This window comes from Actinia tenebrosa, unplaced genomic scaffold, assembly GCF_029948245.1.
Source record: "Actinia tenebrosa isolate PJP-AT-01 unplaced genomic scaffold, QUT_ActTen_1.0 PGA_scaffold2__45_contigs__length_23673736, whole genome shotgun sequence".
Lineage (NCBI taxonomy): Eukaryota > Metazoa > Cnidaria > Anthozoa > Actiniaria > Actiniidae > Actinia > Actinia tenebrosa.
The window spans coordinates 11,123,324-11,149,967 of NW_028292579.1; the positions used below are offsets into that span (position 1 = coordinate 11,123,324).

At 37.0% G+C, this 26,644-nt stretch overlaps 2 protein-coding genes across 3 annotated transcripts; one reads left to right on the forward strand and one right to left on the reverse strand.

Annotated features, from left to right (window-relative positions):
* Nucleotides 1-203: 203 nt before the first annotated feature.
* On the forward strand, nt 204-11,126 carry LOC116300600 (uncharacterized). 2 transcript variants are annotated; one of them, XM_031709494.2, is made up of 5 exons: nt 204-403; nt 1,373-1,850; nt 7,790-8,021; nt 8,637-8,749; nt 9,526-11,126. In XM_031709494.2, exons 2-5 carry the CDS (start codon nt 1,425-1,427, stop codon nt 10,288-10,290), a joined length of 1,536 nt encoding a protein of 511 aa, XP_031565354.1. In that variant the 5' UTR covers nt 204-403; nt 1,373-1,424; the 3' UTR covers nt 10,291-11,126. The 2 variants fall into 2 exon arrangements, with proteins under 2 accessions (XP_031565354.1, XP_031565356.1); XM_031709496.2 differs by lacking the exon at nt 204-403 and having other exon boundaries at nt 1,315-1,850.
* Nucleotides 11,127-11,205: 79 nt separating this feature from the next.
* On the reverse strand, nt 11,206-26,641 carry LOC116300598 (eukaryotic translation initiation factor 2-alpha kinase 1). The gene is made up of 18 exons (XM_031709492.2): nt 26,409-26,641; nt 25,413-25,571; nt 25,226-25,254; nt 24,694-24,801; nt 23,460-23,527; nt 23,273-23,375; nt 23,055-23,135; nt 22,611-22,722; nt 22,032-22,098; nt 21,485-21,621; nt 19,744-19,928; nt 19,106-19,202; nt 17,888-17,988; nt 17,191-17,365; nt 16,820-16,914; nt 15,926-16,063; nt 14,800-14,895; nt 11,206-13,793 (listed from the first exon to the last, which is right to left on the reverse strand). Exons 1-18 carry the CDS (start codon nt 26,497-26,499, stop codon nt 13,572-13,574), a joined length of 2,064 nt encoding a protein of 687 aa, XP_031565352.2. The 5' UTR covers nt 26,500-26,641; the 3' UTR covers nt 11,206-13,571.
* Between the last annotated feature and the right edge of the window lie 3 nt (nt 26,642-26,644).

Consider the following 26,644-nt stretch of genomic DNA (forward strand, 5'->3'; position numbering starts at 1 on the left):
ATTCTCACAACTGGCGGTTGTAAAAAATATTTGGCCGTTAATCTCATCAATTGATCAAGTCTATCTTTCAATGATTTCCAGCCAAGAAGCCTGCCTCAAATTGACATTGACGTTATTTAACTTTTCTTAATGAAGTCTTTTGTTCAAATCATTTTCACAAGGTCACTTGGATAATTTCAAAACGTTCTCAGTCGACAGGTGCAACACAGTTTCAGAGCTCATTTATTTACAATTAAATGGGTTCTCGCAGAAGAGAATAGCCAATCAGATGAGCCATTGACTTATGAATGACATAGGGAAAGTAGTGGCCATTTAACTCTTAACGTTCGCTATATTGTTAAAAAAGATTCCAAGTCAGGCCGTTGTTTTTACCCGACTCCAAGACATCGTTCATAAATTGGAGGTAAATTATTATTTTTAAACACTTATGATCCCATACCAATTTACGGTTCAGGAAATGCCTCTTAATTTCATTGATAAAAATATCGATAAAATTATTGCCAGGGTTCGAGAATTTTGAAGAAAAAATGGAATCTCCAAATCTAACAGAAATCGCCAAAAATCCATATGCAAAGAACAGTGTTACCTCAATAGTGCACAGAATGAAAATTGCAAAATCTCGTGAGGACAGAGTGGTTCTATACTAAATTCTGTGGCTCTAGATGTAGAACGGTTTTGAATCTTTATTTTTCGTGAACTACATAACGGATTTAGTACTAGATGTAACGCGAATAGCGAATCACTGCATAATATAAAATATTAAGACAAAACTGAAAAAAGTAAGCTTCATACAGTCATTAGAAAATGGCTTCAAAGTTTGTCAAACCTAGTTTTTATTGATTAAAGGCTCTCGTTAAAATTTACCTGGACACTTTATTGCAATTCCATTCAGCGTGTTAGTCAAACCTTTTTGGCAGTGAATCAGTCGCAAAGCATATTTATTAAAAAACTTAACACCAGGGTGACCAAAATCGAAAATAAATGAAGCAAGACATATTTGGAAGAAGATAAGTAAGATGCTTATGAAGCGCTTACAAAATATCGAGAACGTAACAATACAGAGTTAAAATTTAGAAAAGCTTCCTATATATCATTCTTATGTACTCGTTATCTGTATTCCTGATGGACAATATGCTTAAATGTCGTTTTTTTTAGATGATAAAAAAGTCAATTTGCCTCAAAATGTGTAGAATAATTGCAGACAAGCGTAAAATTGTTCCCAATTTTTTTCGTGCAGTCGTATCTTTTGACCCAATAAGCCCATATTTCCTATCTAATCAAACTTTTTTCTTTTCAATTCTTCAACTGATTGTTTGATTAAATATTGTTATCAACACTTGTCAGTCTTTATCAATTTCTACTATTGTTTCAGGAGTAGCAGCAAGAGTCGAACTAAAACAAGTCAAAACAAAGCTAAAAAGAAAATGTCGTCAACTAAAAAGCCAACGTTATCATCAGTCGTGAATTGCGTACGAAAAATACGGAAAATGGCCGCGCGAAACGAACTACAAATCCCTCGAGAAGACTTAATAGCAATTCTCAAACCTATATACATTGTCTCGTCATTTATTGGACACAGAAATAAAAACTACCATCCATGGCTTGGAAAGTTTGGACTTGTTTTATGGATTTCAAATATTGTGATCCACTTTTCGTTGGATTTTTACGACGCTCACTATAAATACGGTTGGGCATGGGCGACGGCCATAGCCGTGTTTATGATTTCGTTCGTCTCAGGTACTTATATTATCATAAGAGACACTATACCGTGGATTGAAGATGCTTTGGAAATTTTGTACGTGGATGGGAACTTTACAGAAACCTTAGAAAAAGCTCGCAAACTCGCCAAGGTAGGTAATTAAATGGTAAGATCGGTATGAATTAAAAACTTTGTTTGATGAAGGAAATTTTTCAAGTTAAATATTGAGATAAAACTGTCTTTGTAACTGACGCACTTAACCTAAAGAGATGGCGGGTGTGATGAGGGATTTAGAACGCCGACGGATTGAGCAGGTTTTGCGGAACTTTTGAATTTAGCAGTTTTAATATAAAAGATCGGCTGGAAAATATATTTGTCTGATCGATGTGCGGCGGGATTATTTTTGTAACCGTTCAAGCTGTCCAAACCGTCAATAATGAAAATAAAGCGTTTCAAAAGCACCCGTGTGCATGATGGCCATCCCAAAGAGCTAAAGTTTCTATTATGGGAAAAAATCGTTCCCGCTAATCTTTTTTCCAAATAACCGTTCAAAAATCGTGCTCTTATAGAAAACTAATTAAACATTATTCCCATCGCCCGCTAATCTTTTTTGAAATAACCTGAAAATCCAAGGTCTTATAGAAAACGAATAAAGTATTTTTTAGCTTTTCGAAATCTAAATTTGATCATCATGTAAACTTTAGAAAACATTTATCTTTTTAAGACATTTTTTTGAGATTTCCTTATTTCAAAAGTTCGAAATTCAAGCGCATATAACGAATGCTATGCCAGTAAACTGATTACAATAATCAGTTCAGAAATTATCGTTCACTTTGCGTTAAATTTTAAGTACTTTATCTTGATTATCACAAACGTTTAATATAAGAAGTAATTATTCTTTTAACGCTTACTAACGAACAGAGTTACATACTTTATTCCAGGCTATTTTCATTCGTTTTTGCCTACCCCATTTCTGGAGGGATCTATAATTGTCGTTAACTTTTTGGTTGTAAAGTCAGTCTTTTCCTCCCTCGTTTCTTGGATTTAGTTCTTATTTAATTTATCAATATTTGTCGTTGTTTTTTGGGGGGTTGTAAATTCAGTTTTCCTCTATTGTTTTAGGAGCGCGAATTAATCTTTTCCCTCACTCTTTGTCGGTGAATCTTTTTACTTTCAAGTTTGACTATTTCAAGCTAGCATCTCCCATGTTTAGTGAAATCGGAACAACTTAATCCCACAACAAAAACCCAGTAACCCTTTTGTGTTTTTTTCCTGCTAAAAATTCACATCGAATCACAGTACAAGCATGAGATTAAGTCCTCTTTTTGTCAGATAATTTTATTGCGAACTTTAGAAGGGAAAACCGCAAAGAAATCTTATTACAGACGCGCGATAATCTAACGGCAAAAATAAACATTCGAAAAAAATACAAGACTTGAAGATTATTATTTACTAAATGTTTGACATATGCTTGACTTTTCCCATATTTCAAAAGTATTATTTACTCTATCTAAATTTAGTTTGTTTTGAACAAAAACAATATTATTAAATAGTATTTTTCTTCACTGATGTGTTTTAAGGTTTTAAAAAATTCAGCGTTCAGAAACACGGCTTTCAAGACTTTTTTACAGCTGACTTCAAGATTACAAATTTGTCATCATCTTTTCCTATAAATTCGATTTAAGTTGAGGGCTTTTGTTAAATCCATGATATTCAAAAAAACCAAGAGAGTTGAAAATGGCCTCTAGAGGTTTCGAAAATAACTAATGATAAATACAAAAATATTCGTATTTATGAGATTATTTTATCGAGAACATTTCATCAGCATTGATTCCTTCATTATTATCAGTCTTGATCAGAAATCATTAAACGAATCAAACTTACTATGGCTTATCAGTCTATTTGATTTTCATTTCAACTATTGACACAAAAAGTCCAAACAAAATGAGACAGAAATTTTTTAAGACCTAAAATGAAGAAGATTTTACATTTTGGATTTGCCTTTTTTTTGACCCTGAGGCAATACCATTAGCTTCTGTTATTTCCAGAAACAGAAATGCGGGGAACTACTTAGACAATTCATTGAAGGTGATAATTTTTATGTAACTTAAAAAACGCCATGCGTAGAAAAAACATTTTTCGGCTGACGTCATTCCTATTTACCTATTTAGTTCCATTTCAGTTTGCTGATGAAAAATGATAATAACTCCCTTTCATTTTTATGCTACAAACAATGGAATATTTACAATGTTTTTTCCGTTTTAATCTCCATGGGAAGGAGCTTCTGTGGTCGGTTCAAGTTTTAAGAAAAATCAGAAAAATCAGTCCTTATCGTTAAGTATTTCCCACATCACGTACGCAGTACGGTATTTTAATTTCTAACACCAAAAACGTTTTTTAACTTCCAGTTCTAAGAAGTTATGACTAATATTATGAAAGAGTGCAGATTAGTACGCTTTTACCATTCCGGATTATTGCCCTGTAAACACTCAACTCGTAAATGTGAAACAGTTGAAACACTGAAATGGCTTCCCAAGACTTGTTTTCTTTACATTTATTGTTTTCTCTTCATTTATTGTTTTCTTTTCATTCATGCAATAAAAAGCACATGCTAAGAAGTTAGGTTTATAGTAGGAAAGACTTTATGGCTACATAGATATCCGGGTTTTTTAGTTTACTTTTCCCACTACTTTTACTATTGCCTCGCAGCTTGTGCACGGGGTAACACTGAAATGGCTTCTCAGACTTGTTTTCTTTACATTTATTATTTTCTCTTCATTCATGCAATAAAAAGCACATGCTAAGAAGTTAGGTTTATAGTAGGAAAGACTTTATGGCTACAAATATATCCGGGTTTTTTAGTTTACTTTTCCCACTACTTTTACTATTGCCTCGCAGCTTGTGCACGGGGTAACACTGAAATGGCTTCATATTGCGTGCTTCTTTCTTTTTTCTTTTTTCTTTCTTTTTCTTACCTTTTTTAGTTTTGCGATTCATGCAACAATTTTTTTTTTTCTTTTTTTGGATATCGATGTATGTCTATCTCAAAATGAATATAAGGTTTAATTTTTTCGTGTAACTCTTGGACTTAACTTGAAAAATGAGCGAATTATATATATCGCTCTATGTCATCGTTAACTATTCGAACAGATGGTCTATCCCATGGAAAACAACTATCGTTATACTATTCTTAACTAATACCCCCCAAAAAAATCGCAAAACCTTTAGACTCAAAGAAAGCTTTGCTATTTGCTTAACATAATATCTTTAAAACCGGCTCACTATCCAACAACAAACAGTGGTTTTTTTCTGTTGGAAAGTTATAATTTGTAAGTGAGAACTAGAGAGTTGTCTTGAAGAGTTTGATGAAATAAAAAGAAAATGTAAAAATCTTTTGCTATTTGGCTCTTTTTACTCAATAACAAATAAAGGGAAGTGTTGTCGTGGGAAATCGTAATTGAATTGTCAAAAGGGTGTTGGACTTTTGAATACGATAAAAACTCCGTAGAAATACATATGGAGAGTTGCTAAAGATTATTACAAAGTTCTTTTCTTTGTTACGATTAAATTCGTGTGAAAATTTTCTTGTCTGGCGAAAGGAGAAAATCCCACGATAAGCCGGGATTATTATCATTTTTCTGATTATAATCCCTGCCCTTGCAGTTCCTAGTCTTCTTATGCTGGAAAGATTGTTGGAATTATCTTTTATTGAACTAAAATACTTGCTAATTCTACCTTAAATCTTCCTTGAAATAAAAAAATAAAGCATGCAAAACAGTGACAGCGAAATGGCTTTCGAATTCAACCACTGTGATTGGTTGTTATAAGCTCTTCCTATTTTTGATTGGTTGAAAGGAAAACCATTTGAAAGTCGCATGTTTTTTATTCACATACAAACAGAACTCGGCTGAATCCTTGGAAACAGTTATATTCAAATCAACAATACTTAATTGAAAGGTGCTAATTTCTTTAATTAACACCTTACAACGAACAGAATGAAGGAGTGAAAAATAAATCAAGAACGTCAGCATTTGAATTCCAGGCAATCTGAAAAAAGCGCACACTATGCATTATTGATCTCCTGAAATTATTTAGAATTCAAGTGAAAATGAAATTTAGGGTTTTTATTTCATTGTTTTCCGATTTCACATTTTCACTAAAATTGTTAAAGCCGGTTAGTTTCGCAAAATTTAATCCAAACTGTTAAGCGATATTTCAGTAATTATGGATGATAATCTATTTATTCGTGATTGCGTTGATTGGAATTGTCGTTGATTAGAATTTTTTTTAAATAAAATTGGGCAAAGAGACACATAAATAGATGCCTCAATTTTTAAGTCAATTCTTAAATAAGCACTCGCCTATCACGGAAAACCTCCAAAACATTACGAACACCTATTAAAAACGAATTGCACTCGAGTTTGTGCGATTTCCTACATACAAATTTGTCTACTTCAAGTTAGATAATTTTAAGGACTAAGTACCTGTAATTTGACTAGTCAGGGCAAAAATTAAAGCTAATCTGCCTCATGCTGTAATCGCTATGATCCGCTTAAAATCATTCCTTTCTTCATATTAAAACTTCGTAAATTTCACTGAGTTCAAAGTCGCAGTGTATACCTAGAAATTATTGACGATATATTTTCGAGTGTTAGAGATGGCTTAATGAGTCCAAGTTTCTTTTGGCCCTCAATGCACATCAATTAAGTTAAATCGATCATTGAACGAGGGCAACATGTTTGTTAGCCACTGGCTATTAATAAGTGCTACCCTCGTAAAAACAAGGACGATTTCATTATTTATCTTGTTTTTATCATTAAACACAGACATAAGAGAGCTTAATGAAAGATATTAAAGGGAATTACCAAGATTTGTGACGCTATATTTTTAGATAAAAAATATTACTTTAAAGTGATGAACAGGTCAGAGTGTGTTGTTTGCCGTGGTTGAGGAGGAGTGTATGTGAGATTTAGTCGTTGATTGAGGTTGATCATAATTGAAAAAGAAACAAGCGTAGACGACAAGCCAGTGTTTATTCGCGCGGGGAAAAGCCGGTGTTTATATGTGAGAGGAGAGGAGAGGAGAGGAGAGGAGAGGAGAGGAGAGGAGAGGAGAGGAGAGGAGAGGAGAGGAGAGGAGACGCTCAGTTTAAACGCATCCGAACAAATAAATTTGTTAATGCATGTCAGTTGAGGATGATGAATGCGGAATACGTTCGTTGTGTGGGAGGGTGCATTTCAAACGATCAGTCATATATCATCCTTTCACTATTACTAAGAAAATATTCTTCCGATAGTGCTTTACAAACACGGAAGATGGTTATTAACGTAGTTTCTTTACAAAGTGATTGCAGTTGTTTAGTGTTTTACACCTTGAAAACCTGAATGGTTATCCGAGCAATACCTTTTCAGCGATTTTTCTTTTCAGTTTACTGCACTCAAAATTACATGTAAACAGGATGCGCTCGCAAACGTTTTCGTTAAAATTATTAACGGGAAAAAAGTAATCTTGCTGTAGGTGCATCACTTCCGTTAGATTCTAAAGGACTACACTCAATGACAAGAGGAAGATAAAAAGTTGAAAATTCAAACTTCTTAACCTGAAATTTAATGCTGATTTCGAAAATGCAAAGAACAATGGGGTGCCCCGAGCTTGTTTTTGAGATAATCACTCCGGAATGACCTGCGTTTGTAAAATTTTTGAAGAAGAAATAGCGAAAATCAAGCTCTGTACAAAAAAAAAACAAACAAAAAAAACAAAAAAAACACATAAAACCGACAATAAAGAAGAAACGTGAGTAATTTTCTATAATGGGATATTACCTGTTATTCTGCAAAATAACAAAAAAATATAGACTCCCGTTCAAAATTTGAGGGTATGTCCCGGTGTTGGTGACTCAAAAAGGGGGGAAGTATAGACAAATTGATCCTATTCACATGCACATCACTTTTACACTAAGTTAAATAGAAAACAAGGAAGGGGCCATTTTTCATACAACAACGGAAATGGAGGTGACCACCCGACCCCACCCTCCCTTCCCCTTTCCCACAAAAATAAACGGTCCCTAATGGTCGTTTTGCCGTCCTCCAGAAACTGCCTTTCTTCCTTCCACTGGGAGCGCTGCTTGGCATGTGTGGTCAGTACGTTTGCTACTTCATTGACAATGCAGTTCAGCTGGAGGTCCAGATCAAGTGGCTTTACATCACACTGAACGTAGCCAGGATTATCAGTCTATTCCATATTCTGTACGGCTATATCCTATTCCTCGTTCTCCTGCTATTTGTCATGTATATTACAGGAATTTCCATGAAAGAATTTCGAGGTTTGTATATGGTGTAAATAGTGTTCCTTGCTACTCGTCACGCAAATTTGTTGCACGATATGAAAAACGACAGTGCGTTACAGTTCCACCGAGAGGGTAGTCACACTAGGCAGTGTTCCTTATTACTTGTCACGCAAATTTGTTGAGCGATAGAAAAGAGCAGTGCGTTACTGTTCCACCGAGAGGGCATGTTACACTAGGCAGTGTTGCTTGTTACTTTTCACGCAAATTTGTTGCGCGATATAAAAGAACAGTGCGTTACAGTTCCACCGAGAAGGTGGTCACAGTAGGCAGTGCATTCATCCTTAGTGAACTGAGGCGATAAATACGACCCTTTCTTGGTGTAGCAAGGCACCTGAGCCATGAAGACAATAAAACAATAGCTGAGAGCAATGAGTTTGGAGCTAAACGTTACCTTACAATACGACAAGAACGGCAACTTAGAATACATTAAATCTTGCAGCACCAAAAAAAAAAACATAAATTGGCTGTTCTGATAAAATATTAATGATGTCAACAAATCGTTGCGAGACAAGCTGTAGGAGAAATGTTAGACTAGGTAGGTAGTGGCCATCCCCAGTTAATTGATATAATTCATTTCGTTTTGCATAACAGGTGGTATTGAAGGAGAATTCAGAGAGAAATCTGTTCGTCTGACCTTCCGAGAAGCAGTCCAGATCTTTGAACATCGTGCGCAGTTCATTAGACGATCATCTAACGCTTGCTTGGTAAGTTGCTCCTCGCAATTGGGTTTTAATAACCTTGGTTCCTTGGGACTCAGGTAATCAGTCCCAACTCTAATTCACACTATACTGAAACGTCTCGATCGTGATAACACTAGGATTGATAGGTCTAGCTTTGTTGTTATCAAATTAAGGTTTTGGCAGCTCCAAAGCCACTATAGGGTTAAACACATGGTGAAATGAACTACTTCAACTATAAGGCGGCCATCTTGCCAGGGGGCAAAACAAAACAAAGATGACGAAAAATATATAGGGTTGATGTGGTTGATGTGCCGTCTTAATTCATCTTTTGCTGTATTCTCTTGTGATCTTCTGTTAATATCAATCGACGTCATTACTGTAACAAAGCTTTATTTGTTCCCCTGGACGCCCCATAATGCCTTGCAATCCAAGATGGCCGCCGTATCGTCAAAGTAGTTTATTTATGCTTTTGAGAGGGTTTAGGAGAGATATCACACTTTTTCTGCAAACAAAAAAAACTACAAATTTAGGAAAGCTGCATCGTATTTCATTGGCTGAGAACATAATTTTCTTGCCAGCAATGTTTCAGGTGATCGTTGCAGGTCATGTTAACACGATTAGAAACTTGTTGCGCGCAAAAACGTTACGAGGAAATTTCGCGGTTGCACGGCACGGTAACGTTGCGCGCAACAGCTGACTCCAAGCGATAAGGGGTAGGGATGGCTTAAAATACAGCATGACCGATATGCGCTAATTCATATATACCACCTTTGTGACTGTGCTTTGTGTCGACTTTGCAGTTCATGCTGGTCAACCTAGTTCTAACCACAGCTTTATCCTTCGCCATCAACGCGTATAATTTCCTCTTCCTGAAGCGTTTTGCGATCTACCTGTGGTTCGCACTAGTGCCCATGATCTGGAGTGTAACACCGCTGACTGTAGCAGCGTGGGCTACCGAGACGCATCACAGTTACGTCGCCTCGGTCGTGAAGAGCTGGGGCGAGCATCCCGCTTCAGACGAGAGTGAATCAGAAGGCGAAGAGATGGATGAATATCACGAGGCAATGAAAAAACTGAAGGTGAACAGGTCTAGAAGTGTGCTTATTGCGAGTACCAATCTATTGAAGTCACTACAGAGAAAACGACTGATACTTAAGAAAGACAGGAGACTTTCTCTCGCAGCGCAGAGGCGTGAATCTCTCGCTACTACTGAGGAGTTAAACATTCCTGGCCAAACAGAGTTCAAACCTCTTCCTAACAACTTCCAGGTATTGACTTCCAATCTCGATAGCTTCGGCACACCGCCCATTTCGAACTTGTATAACAATACCATAACGACTCAAGCGCCTACGCCTACTCCAAATAAGGAGAGAAAGTCGAAGTTCAAATTCAAGTCTTACGTGTTATATTTACAGGGTCTTATTCCCAGTACTGGCTTTTCTATTGGTGGGATCATACTCACGTGGGAAAAGGTTTCCAATCTCGCCATCTTATTGGTTTCTATCTTGGCAGTCTTTATTCAGGAGATATTGTTTGGAAGCCGGAAAAGTACACTGTTAACGTGATAAAGCTGGTGTCTCTATGTAAAATAAAAACAAATCGTCCTTATTTTACGAGGGTAGCACTTTATAACCAGTGGCTAGAGCGCATAGCATATGTCCGTGAAACACTGTGAGAAAATGCACAAATAAGTAAATTTAGTAGCCCTCAGTAAACCGTAAACTTACAAAACTTTGCACTAATTTGGACAATTTGGTTGGTTAACTTTTTTACGGATATATGGTATGCACTCTACAATTCTGTTGCCCTCATTCCATGATCGAATTAAACTACAGAGAATGTTTAGTGCTCCAGGATAAAACTGAGTGGTCAAGAACTGGGGAAAAACAACACTTACGATAAGACAACTATTGAGACTACCATGTCTGTCTTAACACTTTGCGAAGCACACTGCATGGTTTCAACGAAGGTAGTTGCGTTAAGAGAGAAAAAATGTGATACAAACGGAAATGTCCCAGTACTTTTGGGTGTCGTTACTGAAAATGCACCCGGCTTACGCGAAGACCCTAGTGGCTTTATACATTGGTTGGTATTAGGGGAGGTAGTCAGATGTTGCGCAAATACGTGTTTTGACAACTTAAACCTTTCGATTTGCAAGAAGCGGAAAACTTGACGAACAAAGCGTTCTTATCGATATTCAGGGCGGAATCTAGAAATATAAGGAATAATGACCGATTCTGTTTATCTGAATCACGACTCAAAAAGGCTGCCTTTCTCGGGATAGCAAGATCCTTCTTGGCGACGCATTTTAGGAACAACCAAATGCATACGAAGAATGAATGGAAGGGTAGAAATAATTGTGAAACCGATACGACGAATAGTAAAAAGTAGAAAACTAAATGAAGGCAAACGTTTGTAATGGCGTTCAAAAAACTTGGTATTGCTATTGCATTTATGCGGAACAATAATCGGAGCAAGTATAGACACGCAGCACACTCATTTTAATGCAAATAATAACCGTAATAGCTATACAACTATACGATAGATAACCATAATAAAAGATTGATATTTAACACACACACACACATATATAGCATTGCACTGTTCAAGCGAACGCCTACTGCACAGGTACAGTAGAGTGCATACCATATGTCCTTGAAAATCTTTGCAAGATATTCCACAAATTTCCACAAAATTACTAAGTTCAGTAGACCTCAGTAGACCGTAGACCTACAAAACTTTGCACTAATTTGTGCAATTTTGTTAGCTAGCTCTTTCACCGATATATGGTATGCACTCCAACTCATTCCAAATCAACGGATTGACATTTAACATACGCATATAGCATTGCACAGTTCAGATGAACGTTTTGTGCAAGAGTACAGTATAAAGCGCCAGTTAAACAAAAAGATCAGATATAGCAAACTACTGCGCATGTCTGGTATTAGGATTGATCCCAGACCCCTATATCAGTCACTGCGCATGCGTAGAGCATTCGCAATAAGTGTACTAGAACCTAATGAAGGACAACGCGATCAGCAATTGAAGCATAAATTAACTATATCTACCAAGGCACTTTAACACTGTTACCTACTAATAAACTATTACTTACTAAATAATTCATTAATTTATTTTAAATATAAAATTGTTAAAGTATCGGTGTTCCTAGGCAACGTCTCGTAATAATAAAGTCATTCAGTTATAATTCTCGTAGTGAACATTCAACTCTTAGATTTGTAAATAATATCGATTGGTATTCCTGTGGAAATCTACAGGAAGCCCAGCAGATAAAAGACTCGTGAAATCTGGAGCTGAATGCAGGTCGACACTGATTTATTTATTTGGCAGTATAGAGGTTTTGCACCATCACGTGCATACGCCCATAATACAGCTTGGGCTGCCTGTGGTTTGATGGCAGAACGGTAAAATCCCTTTACTCTCGGGAATTGAATTCTTTCTCATATAAAAAGGATTGTATTGTTGCTGCCGTCAAGTGATGGTGCAAAACCTCTATTTGGCTTGGGTCTGACACTCGTAGAGAAACTGGTGCACGTGAGCCAGGAATGTTTACTCGAACGACGTCTTCAAAATTTACTCATAACAGTTAAAATAGAGTCACTCTGTAAACGGGGCAGTATTTCTAAAGGATTGAGACCAAACCGTGAACAGAAACCTTTTGAATACACCGTCTCATTGCGTCTCATTTTTAACAAACTTTGTAGGTTAGAAAAAACCCTGGTCTATCTAAGTTGACACTACGAAGAGAAACAGAAGTAGGTCGTGAAGAATTGAAGGCCGAACGAGATATAGAATAAATATAAATGTGTTAGCTAAAAAATATGAAAACGATGTAAAAATTCGTTTGGATCAAAAGTGCGTTCCCCAAATGGTATTTTACTAAGATTATTAAATTACTAGATTAGATTAGATCAAAGATATATACATTCCTGGGCAATAAAAAAATCGTTTACCGGGATCAAAGGTGTGTCCCTCTAGAGTATTCTACTAATATTATTAAATACTAGACTCAATGAAAGATATATACAATCAATTATTGATCAATAAAATCCTCTTATCGTCCCCCTACCCTCCCCTCCCCCTCGTTATTACCTTCCGGAACAAGATAGCCAAGGCCGCGCCACCAATCGGAGCGAATTAAAGGACCCCTGAAATATTTGTACGTATTTCTTCTATTGATCAATGCTAATAGAAAAATAATGACTATGAAAAGCCAATATCTTGACTAAAAACAAACAGGAGGCCCAAGCTAGGTTTTTTGTTGATGTGTACAAAATTGTCAAAGTGTAAAAATAAAACTTTAACTTGGGCTTCCTGTGAAATTCTATTTACCTATCACTTGAAATCAATCATCCCTGATTCACTAGCCTTGTCTAATCTGAGTATCCCACATTCTCAGTCACTGGTCAGAAGACGCCTTGGCTTGGGGTTCTTGTGTAAAGTATTTTTTTCCCATCTTTAGACCACGTGTCATTCCCCAGAGCATTATTTCTTTGTTTAGCGGCTTGCACATGAAGTGACACATGAATATGGATACAACTCAAACAAAGAATCCTATTTTCAAGAGAATGACACGTAGTCTGAAATGGCAAACATCACACCCATGCAGAAAAGATTTGATAAGCCCGGTTACACTGGCGATTTTTGCTGCGATTTTTGTGAAAATTTTCGGAAATATGAAATCTTTTGTCTCATCCTTCAAAAGAGACATTCGTCTCGTAAATTCTTTACCATTATCTATTATGGACAAAATCGCAAAAAAATCGCAGCAAAAATCGCCCCAAAAATTGCTAGTGTAAACGGGGCTATAAAGATGCACTAGCCTTGTCTAATCTAGATCCATGTGAATATCCTTCACACACGTTGTACACATTCTCCTACTAGCCAGAAAGCGGTTAATTAGCTCATCTCTTTCAGCGAGTTCTCTTTGTAGTTGTTCTTTCTCGGCAACCTGTGTCTCTAGTTCCATGTCCTTCACCAGAAGAACACTCTTTAGTTCCTCGATTTCTTTTGTTTGCATTTCTATTTTTTCGCCCAGCTGCTTGCATACCTTGGAAGAGAGTTTGACCGACACGTTAGAACACTGCAGTAGTATAAAATCCCTGTTATATGTTGAAACTTTTATCTGAAACTTGCATGTGTTTAATGGCGTTGCGAGAGAAGTGTCATGGGTTGGGGTGTTATACGGTGCAATTTCGTCCTGAAAACTTGTTCGCGGCACAAGTTACGGTTGCACGAGTAGAAAGCAGTTCTACTTTTCGTGAGACTTTCACAAGACTCAAGTTTCAGTAAAGAGTTTCAACGCGTAACAGGGCCTAAGTTATAGCATGATTTATATGACTGGGAAACAGCGCAATATACACGGCACGGGATGAATGACATCCTTTAAACCAATCATATAGCGCTCTTGGTCAGTCATCATCCAATCAGAAGGTTGCAACAATAAGCACAGCATGACCGCGGTACTGAATGGATAACAATTAATTAATGAGCCAATCACAATGCGCATGGGTAGAGCTCATCCAATCAGAGTGATGTATCAATGTATCACAGCACGGTACGGAATGGAGAACATTTAATTAATGAGCCAATCACAATGCGCATGGTTAGAGCTCATTCAAACGGAATGCTGTAACAATGAGCACAGCACGGTACGGAATGGATAACATTTAATTAATGAACCAAATATAATGCGCATGGTTAGTGCTCATCCGATCAGAGTGCGCACGTTATCGTCAAGCTCACGGCACGGTATACATCAAAATACTTTTACACCCATAAAAAATATGCTCTGTTATTGTGATAATTATACAAAGCGCATTTCCCCCAATTGCAATTGAGTGTTTGAACTTCACCAATCTCGTACCCAGAGCCCTCATTTCGTACTGCGCATGCTCGACGAAATAATTCATCTTATGAACCAAAAGCAGATATCAAAGAAAAAGGAGGGAAAAACAACAACAAAATAACAAGGAAACAGAAACAAAAATGTAGGTGTGTGGATAAGAAATAGATATTATATTTGTAATGTAATAACCATGCTTGCACTTGATTACCTCACTCTTATCTTTGACGAATTCTAACTTCAGTATCGACTCGGCACTAGGCCTCTTGGAACAGTCGGCTGCTACCATCTTGAGGATTAATTCGCTCTGATGAAATAAAAACCAATTGTAGTCAACTATAGTATAATAAAGTACTAAAGGAAAGTAAATACATAAATACTCGGGAATTAACATTGAATTTTTAGGAGTGGCTCTTCTTCCAATAAGCCTGAAGCGAGATGACGTTTTGCCCCTGTCTCTAGAACATAATCCTTTTCACTGTTGCTTTTGTTCTTTAATTATGACTATTGTTCCTGTATTCTCTAAGGAGTCAAAAATTTTAATATGAAAGAATTTTAAAAACTATTATGGTATAGAGTCGGGGGTAAAACGTCATCTCGCTTCAGGCTTATAGCATATCAAGCTTTGCTTTATATGTTAGTGTCGAAGTTGGAGTAGAGAAAGCTCACTCCATATATGGTATGATCAATCCCATATTTGGATTGCGCGGAAAAGCGGCAAAAAAAAGGCCGTCGTTTTATAACGCGCTCGACATTTTTGAAGAAGGAAAGAAAAGAAAACAAAGACAAAACTTTGGAAAATCGAGGAAGGATACGGGGACGATGCTAACTCGTGGGTCTGCCTCACAGACAACAGACACAGGGAAATACGACACTCAATGTTTGATATGGGATTTGGAAGCTGATTTTTACCGGGAAAGGAAAAGCCGGAGAACCCGTAGAAAACCCCTAGAAGCAAGAGAACCAACAAACAACTCTACTCACATATTACTAAAGAAAAGTAAATAGGACGTTTGCATGATGGCGTCCTTTGACTCCTACTACCAAGATGCTTCGCGAATTTTCTTTCTTGTTTAAATTTGTATTCCCTCATGAGAATAGTAAGACAATTGGTGCTAATTAACTGAATAAAAGAAAGTGTGCAAGGGAGTCTGGTAGTAGAGGTCAATGTCGCCATCGTGCAAACGTCCTATTGGTTTTCGGCAACAAGTTTTCACTCATGAGAACTCCGCTGGAATGTCTGTGTCAGTTCATTCCTTCTCAACCCACAGGGAGCCCACATAAAGAGAGTCATGAAGGAATGATAGGCTGAATGACAAGGGTTTAAGAAGATATACCTGCTTAGGCCATGTCGCTTTAAAATCCCCAGGCAGATTCCCCTGTCGAAGCTCTTTGATGCAAGTCACTCGCTCCATTTCCGTGGTAAAAGGCCAAAAAAGCTCAAATAATATTATACCCAGACTGTAAATATCAGCCTGTAGGAAGAGAAAAGATATTTTTTCTATTTTATAATTATGTTATTGTAAGTGCATAAGTGTGTGGGGCGCGCCTCGCCGGGACCTCGAGTACGTTCACATTCCGGCCCCTAATCACGCTTGTTTGCTTATGTATTCCTCTTTTTGCTTTGCTTTAATTTGATTCTCCTTTGTAAGCCAAGCGTAATGAAAGCCTCTAAATAAAATAAATAAATAATCCTCCAGGAATTGAACTCTATGTTATGCAAAAAACTGTGCAGAAAGTTTCTATTGTTGTGTACACCAATATGGCTGCCTTGTTACGTGAGTGAAAACACTCTATAGAGCGTTTTCACGTGACGTCACAGCGGCCATTATGGGGTACCAAAACAATACATTTTCTATCCTCGGGAATTGAACTCTATTTTATGCAAAAAACTGTGCAGAAAGTTTCTATTGTTGTGCACACCAATATGGCTGCCTTGTTTTCACGTGACGTCACAGCGGCCATTATGGGGTACCGAAACAATACATTTTCTATCCTCGGGAATAAAACTCTATTTTTATGCAAATACTGTGCAGAAAGTTTCTATTGTTTCGCTGCCTTGTCACGTGAGTGAAAACGCTCTATAAATTACATACCATTTACAGCTAAAATGGATGCGTCACTAGGTAATGTCTAGTAATTGATTGGGCAATCTTGCTAATATTAGCAGAACTGGCAGAATTCGTGGTACACTGATAATAAAAATAAAAAGATGGTTTCTGCTTTTTTACCTTGTTGTCGTAGCTACTGTTTCGTAGCTGTTCTGGAGAGGCGTACGTACAGGTTCCTACACCAGCAGTATGAGCGTCACTTGCCAATGGTGAAGCTACACAACAAAGATAAAAAAATAGGCGCTGACGCTACGTCCTTAACGTGCTCCTTCTACAGTCATTCGTAATCTGCATTATACAGCCAGAGTGCGGTGAGCTAACTACTGAATAGACCCCTTACATGCGACGTCAAAGCAGCTTAATTTAAAAGACGAAACAATTGCCATAAAAATCGCAGCAAAAATCGCCGCAAAAATCGCCAGTGTAAACGGGGCTTAAATTAACCTGCCTTCCGATGTGCTGCAAGGGGTTTATAAGTCTGTTCTACTTACCAAAGTTGGGACAAAGTGGAGTGAGAGGTTCTATTAGAGTAGTCAAAGAACTACTAGTTTCTGGGTAGGCCACAGCATCTTTTCTCGCCAGACCAAAATCTCCAATCTTGACTTGCAGGGGAGGGGTGGTGTCTCCTTCGCGTTTGGTTAGAGCATGAAGAAAGATGTTACGAGGCTGTGATGGAAACAGGAAATCGAGTTTAAAGAAGAGTCACCCGGTTATATGGGAATCAAGGGTGGCGTAGAGTAAGTGCACTCGCTTCGCAAAGCAAACCACGTGACAAACAGAACGTGTTAAATAGTTTTTAGCTAGTTATATCTTTGTGTTAAATTGTTAGTTTGATAATAAGGCGCATGCGCAAAGCTCCTCCGTCTTATTACAGCATAATAAGCGTGTGTAACAGCTTTGACATCCAGATGCAAACACAATACGTCAATGTTTCAGTATTGCAAAGCATAGAAATCTATAAAAGGGGGGATGAGTGAGAGGGAGGGGTGTGAGGAGAGTGACTAACGTTTATCCAGACAAACTTTCTTTCGATTAACTTGAAGCTCTCGAAATGAATTTCTGGCAATTTGAGACGCCATTTTCCCACTATTTTCCCCTTACGGGTTTCCTGTGGTATTGGCGCGAGGTACCTGCGCTAGCAGCTTCATCACCTTAAGATTAACCTCCCTAAACCCCACTTAAGCTTACCTTTAAGTCTCTGTGCATCAAAGACTGTGAGTGGATATAAGAAACTCCGTCCAATATCTGACGGAAGATCGCCATACTAGCATTAGGCTCAATTTTACCCCCTAGGGGAAAAAAACAATTATATTAAAAAAATATTGATGTGGTAGTGAGTGAGTTTGTGTGGTGCAAACCAATCTTCATTGTTCACCCTATACGAGATATTATTATTAACATATTAATATCATTAATAATACTATTTTAAGCGCGGGAGATCGCGGATTCAATTTCCAGTCTAGACCAACACTTAAGGTATTAAGAGAGAATTCTTTTCGTATTCAAGCAGTGAGCGCCAAAAACTATTTTCTTGAAGAAAGGCTGTTGTACAAGGCTAAAATCTTGTTATTCAGAAAGTTCAGCTTGTTTGGAAGTGGAGATGACCAATAAAAGTGGAATCAAAGTGTTAACCCAAAGCAAAAATTTTATTCTAAAAAGGGGTTTAGGCCTTCATTTACTTTTCCATATATTTTCTATAAAAAAGCCTGACAAAGCAGCATTCTATCACAAATGCAACAAAACATCTTCATACAATTGAAAATACCGCTTCAAACAGGCATTTTATCATAGTACATCAGTTTCTAACTGTTTAAAAACGATTTTGAGTGTTAACCCATTTAACGAAAATTGAATCAAAACTCATACGAAAGTCTAGTTTTTGGTGCTTTTTGCCATTATTGCTCATTATTGGAAAAAAAACATTTCCTCTTCTTCAAGTCCTACCTTCGTAATTATACCTACGAATGGCAAGACTTTCAAGAGGCTCGGATGGCTACTTTAAATGGTGTTCCCGTCTCTCCACCCTACAACATCACTAATGTCAGGGGCATCAATATCGTTGGAGACCAATATCTGGGGGGGACCACTGAAGACGTAAAGAAACCCTGGCAGTGACCACCCTCAGTACCCACACCTCATACTAACCAACTCTCATAAACTCATAGCTCATTGTAAGGCAGCTTTAATTATAAATGTATTAATAGAACAGGTGCTAAATAAATCACTATCAATATTATTCATTTAAATTTTAAAAAAAGAAAAAATAATAGACTACGATATGTCTATAATGAACAAGAAAGTTCCCTATGTCTATTTCATTAGTTTTCATTATACGAAAAAATAAAAATAAAATAAAACAATAAATATAAAATACATGATTTATTTATCATTTAAAATTCATCGTACCTTTTGGTGCTTGCTTACGGTTACGGTTGAGCAACCAGTCTCTCAATGTAGTGCTACACAACTGCATCTGGATGAACAGCATCATCCCGAATGACGCCTAAGGAAAAAAAAATTGCCTTAAAAACAATTACAATAGATGACATGTAGACCCCCTGGGTTCCAGAAGGATTTTCGGTAGTAGGTTTTGTTACGTTAACGAAGCCTATTTCTCTCCACAATATCGAAATCTACTATAGAACCGAGAAATGCTGGATCGAGAAAGGTTCAGGGAACAAATTTAACATAAGGTTAACAAGGTTAACAGAAATGAAGAATGTTTTCTCTGGTGCTGGAGCTAGATTGAATCCAGTGCAAAATAAGAGAAAATGTATGGCGGATTTTAGGAGCTTAAATGCCCAATATCTCTACAGTTTGCAACATCGTTAAAATTAGCAGAAATGTAGGCAATGTTGTGTGTTCTCTTCAAATATGAACATTTCAAAACTGAATTGATTTTGACGACGTCATACTTCGGATACAATACAAGCAAAGAATCTTATTCTCAAAAGAATGACAAGTGGTCTGAAATGGGAAAATATTACACAAACTAAAGGGTTCTATTGAAAGAATTATAATAGCTCAGTGGCCTGCTTCCTTACCTGTTTGGGTCCCAATGAAGGTGACTCACTTCTATCATTCAATAGCATCGAACCAAGACTGCTACTAGATGCAGACCTCCTCATCTCAGCCTGGCCGTTAGGATATGGTGCACAGGCCCCACGGCTAGTACTGGCACTGTTTTTTAGTTGAGCCGATGAATGGATCTTGCGCATTCCATTTCTCTCTGTTAAAACAATTGATAGAAATAAATTACTGTCGTACCTCAGACCCTCGATCAATACACTCATTTTCTTCGTTAATGTGACCTGCCTATCAATATTTCTGCAGGTCTACAAAAAGTTTGAATTTAGTCGTTTTCCAATCAAACTGTTCAACTGCATTCCTAAAGCCATGCGCATCTTATTCTTGAATTTTCTTAATGCTTAAGGTACCAGGGGGCCTTTGCGACCGATGCTCACTAAAAACGTCATAGCGCACTAACTATTCATGTAATGGCTACAAAAGTACTATACATTTTCTTAATGCTGAATAAACGCAGATTTCAACAAGTGACAATTATTTTTTGAACAATCTTATCAGTATTTCAAGAGTGCGATTTTTATAATTTTCGACCGCTCTTTTTCAAAAGTACCCGGAACACGGGAATTGTTTTGACTAGAAAATAGTTGACGTCACCGTAAAGAGCACAGTTTAATCTCCAAAACGGTGTCTCAGATTTTCGATAAACGCATTTGTTGTGGAAATATTTGTTCTCAAAGTTGATTGACGTGATTTTTACCTCTTTTACGCATAAATCATGAATAACTTTAAAACGAGACAATATATCAAAATAGGAAAATTATAAGACTCGCACTCTTGAAAAACTGATAAGTTTAAAGTGCTTAAAAGTGGTTGCCTTCTCCCTATAAATACATTTTATTTTTGTACTTCTATTTATTTCACATATGCTTCATTTTTCCAGAGAAATTCAACCATTTTATAAGTGCTAAGAAAAGATTCAAGGTGACCTACGTTCCAGCCCTACAGGGCATGCTTGCATGAGTAGAATAAATATAGAAATTAACTCAAGGGTATGCCAAATGACCTAAAATGGCCAAAAAATTAGATTTGCATTAACCCTTTCACTACTAGAGGCTAAAAGGGTCCAACACTGGCTCTTCCTGGAACATAATTTGTTTTGTTTTTTTCTTTAATTTCTCAATATCAAAATTAAAAATATGCCGTATTTACTCGAATAAGCGCCCAGGCGCTTATTAAATTTTTCACGTCTAAAACGGGGCGCTTATTCAACGGGAGGAAACGCGTACACAACTGTCAAAGTATGCTTTTCTTTTAATATCAGTGTTATACTACTACAACAGTACTGGTATTAGTATACTATAACGAAAAGAAACACTTATGTTAATTTTCTATATATTAATCGTGGTGTAAAATCAATTCTATCAACTCTACTCATTAAAATGTGCGCGATTTAGTCAGATTGTAGCATTATGCACAATTCCTCGAATAAGCGCCCCCTTAATGTGCGAGGCGTTTATTCGGGACAGGCGCTTATTCGAGTAAATACGGTATGCTCAGTAGATATTGAGGACTTATGACACACATCAAAGCAGTTGATAGAATCTGATTGGTTAATACAATAGCCAACGTGTTTCAACACAGACGATTTGTCGTAGCAGCCGCTTTTGGTAGCTCTAGGAAAAATGTCACATTACTGCCGGTTGGCCGCTTTTGGCCGCTCAAGTAGTGAAAAGGTCAAGTAAAAGGGTGTTTTAATACCTGGTATTAGATTTTGCTTTTTTGTTGCCAGTGAGTCATCCTTCTCTTCAGCAGCAAAAACTATCCCACCGCTAGATGCATCAATAGATGAGTGTTCAAACACGATGCTGTTGCTTTGACTGCCGCTTTCATTGATCCTAAATAATAAAAAAAATACTTCATTCCAAAACTAAACTGAAATCAAATATATCATCAAGACTGTATATTTTACTCGATGAATAGCTATAGTCCAAGACATATAGAGCGTTTTCACGTGATGTCACAGCGGTCATTATGGGGTAACAAAAACAATATCTATACTCTGTGAATTGAACTCTATTTTTATGCAAATACTGTGCAGAAAGTTTCTATTGTTTATAGCTGCCTTCTCACATGATTGAAAACGCTTACTGGGGGGCTTGAGAATGCATTTGCAAAAGTGAACTCGCAAATACAATTACCATTTTATTTGTCGTTATTTTAAGGGGGGGAAAACCTAACCACCCCCTCCCCCCCCAACTATGAATTTGCTACAGTATACCCCTAGTTACGGTGTGTTGATACATACCTATACACTCCATTCCTGGATGAAACCTCTTCAAGTTCACTCAGGCTGACTGGATGAGTTGACACCCCTGTTGAGCAAAAAACGTTTGTCAAATAAATAACAGAAGTACCTGATCAAAGAATTAAAATTATAAAGAATAGAATCCTTGGAGGAAGGTGCATGGGAGGGCTAATATCACAGCTACTATCCCATTCAGTATGAGCAATGATATCCTTAGTCTGAATTCATGCTACAGGCCCATAGTCTGCCTTAGAAAGGAGGGGGGGGGTTGTTTTTTCATTTTGGGGACATTTCCTGCTAAGATATTTTTTCCTGCCAAAATATGCTGCTGCTCCACAGAAAACTCAACACATATTATGCAATATATTCTATTAAATTTAAGAGAGAATTTGACCAGTACAACACACATTTATTTTTTCGTTTACAAATAAGCGATTTGACAGATATTATTAATAAAAATACCAGTCACTTGAAAATGCAGAAACAAATGATGAACACTAGTACTAATACCCCCCTCTTCCCCATCCAAAAAAGTATCTGGACGGACATTAGCAAACAATTGCAAGAGACTTCACTTACTTGGCATTGCAGCTTTGTTACACTGTGTTGTGACATACTCCAGCCATGCCGAGTGATATCCAACCACATTAACATGATTAAGCTTAGCTAACACCTTGACCTCACGCAAGATCTATGCAACAGAAACACGGATATATCACTACTCTACTCTACTACTCTACAACTTGCAGAGTGCCAGCTACTCAATCTCAGATTTCAGATCTCTGACCAACAACGTTAACAAATACACTGTAGGTGTCTACCTTTGGAAAAAGGTCTGGGTCTCTAACAAATAGGTGTATACCTAACTAGACATGAAATGACTGTGTACCTTTAGACAAAGGTCTGGGTCTCTAACAAATAGGTGTATACCTAACTAGACATGAAATGACTGTGTACCTTTAGACAAAGGTCTGGGTCTCTAACAAATAGGTATACCTAACTAGACATGAAATGACTGTGTACCTTTAGACAAAGGTCGGGGTCTCCTTCCTTTAGGGCTATCTTCTTTATTGCATACTCTCGTCCATCTAGTTTGTTTCCAACCTGAGAGTCAAAAGGAGTGACCACATTTCAAAATGACATGACCAACTTAAAGCGATAGGTTATATATTTTATTGTTAACTGAAGAAAAACATGTAACCCTAAGCAGGATGTAGAATCATAATAAAACATATAGTTACCTTGACAACACTACCAAATCCACCTTTTCCCAAGCGACCGATCTCTATGAATTCCTCTCCATACCTTGATCTACCAGTATGCCATTGCTCTTGTCGTACTGACCTAATGTTGGTGCAAAACAAATAAAAACACAATGTTTAAGTAATGATCTTTGAATCAAGGTTCCACAGATAGGAATAAACATACCATGGCAATGGGTTGTTTGGGTACTGTATACTACTTTTTCTGAAGTTCTGTGGCCATGAAAGAGGAGCCTACAGGAAATCAAAGCATCTTGTCAATGAAATGTTCTGTCATATAATAAAATAATTATGTCCAGTGCAAGAAATGAACGCTCACAAAATGCTGGTAAAATTTTAATATTTAGGGAAAGAAAAAAAAGGGAAGAAAATTTATATCAATTCAATTAGAAATATACAAATCAAAAATCAAAAGAATCAACTCAAAAATCAACTCCTAAATTCTAATTCAATCTCTGGGCTTTCACTTAGTTTGGAGCCTAGCTCTGTTGTGATTGTCCCACGCTGTGATACAACAGAGAAAAGCTTTGTAGATTTTTTTAAAAAATAACTGAAACACATATCTATAACCCAATCTGTCTGTCCTAGTGCCCTTGCTCACTCAAGGGTGGGATAGCAGTAATGCACCTGGCTCTCACCTCTGGGGTCACCTGGACTGAATTCCTGGACTTGGAATCACATGTGAGTAGAGTTTTTTCAGGTCTCTTCCTTGATTTGATAGGTTTCCTCCCACCACAATTAAAGCCTAACAACTGTTGTGCATGCCCTGACTTTGATAAGTCTAAAGTGATTGTACCAGGGTATTGATAAAATTTGTAAGTTTTAGTTGACTGATCTCCTCATACTTATTTCTCATTCCTCATTCCCTAGACCCTCTCCATCCATCAGACTCTCCCTCACTCAGACAGCTCCTAAAAAATCCTTCCTTATTGCCACTCATACTAATATACTGTTTCCAATCCTTCTACCTCTTCACCTAGTCCTAGCAAATTAAATCCTTATATTTACAGGTCTCAGACTTAATAGTATAGATACCACAGCGTATACAGGTATTTTTCTAAACACCCCCCCCCCCCCCCATAAAAAAAATTACTTTCTATAGCACTATTTCCCAAGGGCCCAGCAGTGTCAACTATGTATACTGTATGTATACAGTAGATGAAAAGGTAAATCATACACCGTGAAAAGATGAAAAAACTGATGTTTCAGACGCTAGTCCTTCGTCGGAGTGCTCTCACTCCGACAAAGGACTAGCGTTCGAAACGTCAGTAAGTTTTTTCATCTTTTCACGGTGTATAATTTACCTTTTCATCATTACTGTTTCATTAGAAACACCGACGCAGCTCACACTAGTTTTTAGCTAGTTATATCTTCTTTATACTGTATGTATGTATACTTACCTCAGTGTTGACAGACTTGGCTGCTGCCTGCATTAAATCACTAAAAGCATTCTTGTATTTTGATCTTATGACACCAAACTCCTCCAAAAATGAAAATTCAGGCATGACCTATGTTACAAAAATTTAATAATGTTAGTTGATAAATTTTTGGGAATCTTTAAGAGGAAGGTGATGGGTGGGTAGCTATTTACAAGAGTCCCTCCTAAGAATCAACATGAAGCTAACTAATTTATTTGTCTCACTTTCACAGAACTAGCATTGTCTTCAGGCATGCCCTTTTGACTCTCAGCCCTGTTTATAACCTGACTACATTCTTTTTTATTTCTTTTATGAGATAAAAATTAGAGTAACCATTATTTTGGATATGAATAACAAAATAAAGAACATGCAACTTCTTTGCACATGCACTCTCATTAAGCATGCCCTATCCTATCCAATCAGAATGGAGATTGATATATATGGTATATATATGAATCATAAGAAGGTTAAGATGTACCACAGGTAACACATAGAGTATCTTTAAAATCATTACCTTCATGCGAGCTAGCTGTTCACATACAACTGGAAAGACAAAATTCTTATCATTAATATGATTATTTACTGGTAGTAGACGTAGCTGGTCATATTTTAAAAAAGATAAGGTAAGCCACTGCAAGTTCGAGAGTTAACTGATGTACACCTATGTGTAATATTGCAATTACATAATATCTTGTTCTTACCATTGAATATCTTTCTACTTTTCTCAGGGTTCCTCTCATACAATGAGCACAGATGTTCCAGCAGAGACACCAAGAGAAGATAGTTAGGGACACGTCCCTCAAGGGCCAAAACACTACTATTGATGTCATTGGCTGTTACTGTATCATCTAAGTCATTATCTGCAAGATGAAATATTGCATAGAAGAATGAATAAATATTTTTATATTTATATATTTATATTTATACCAATCCTAAATGCGTAATAGAACTCAATTTTGATTGCATGTTGCACACGACAGTCTTGAAGAAACATAGGACAGCTCCTGTTTTATATTTTATGAGGTGAAGCATAGCCTTCATAAAAGGAGTCCTTAGCCTTCATACTAATATTGAAGTCCTGTTTCCATTTCTGTCACAACTGTTTCATTTAAAGGGGGATTATGGTCACGTGACCAATAAATGCTAATAACCTCTTATAAGTCATTACGTTTTGGGGGAGTGTTTGGGGGATTGGCAAGATTGCATTTACTAATAAAACTGCTATAAAGCAACTTGAACCAGAAAAGAAATACCCAAAGTATTATATTTATTAAAAAAAAGCATCCCGTAGTTTCATCCAGTGGAACAGATTTTTTGGGCTGAAAAGGTAAATACGCACTTGAAAATGTGTTAATCTTATTAAAAACATGAACTGTTGAAAGCCAATAATAACATCATTTAAGAGAATTTTAGATAGAATATACTTATAGTTTGTTCAAGATTGATAAAAGCTACGTGAATAAAAGTTTCCAATGAGGAAACTAAAAATAAAATCTAAAATTTAAGTATCGGACAATCAAACTATTATTAAAATCCAACCTACAGTACTGCTACCTTTTGTTCAAATTTCCACAAATAATCTTAAACTTAGAACGTTTAATATTGTAGCATTTGAAAGAAAAAGGACCCCGGCAGCTTAAAAAGAGTTAGAGTTAATGTCAGCAATGAGTAAGCAAGAATAATTTTTATTCACGTACCGTCAAACTCGGTGAGTCTAGGAGGCTTACGTGGAAGCTCGACCTTCGAATGCGTCCATTTTGAACCAGGATTTCTCGTAGAAAACGCCATAAGATACACTAAAAACACAACCTCTGCACAAAAGGAGAATAAAAGGATACTGTAGGCTACATTTTGAAGTATGAACTAGACAGGAAAGGTTATTTATGGCGGTGGGATTACTGAGGTTATTAAGAGTTCCTCAGCCTACACCGTG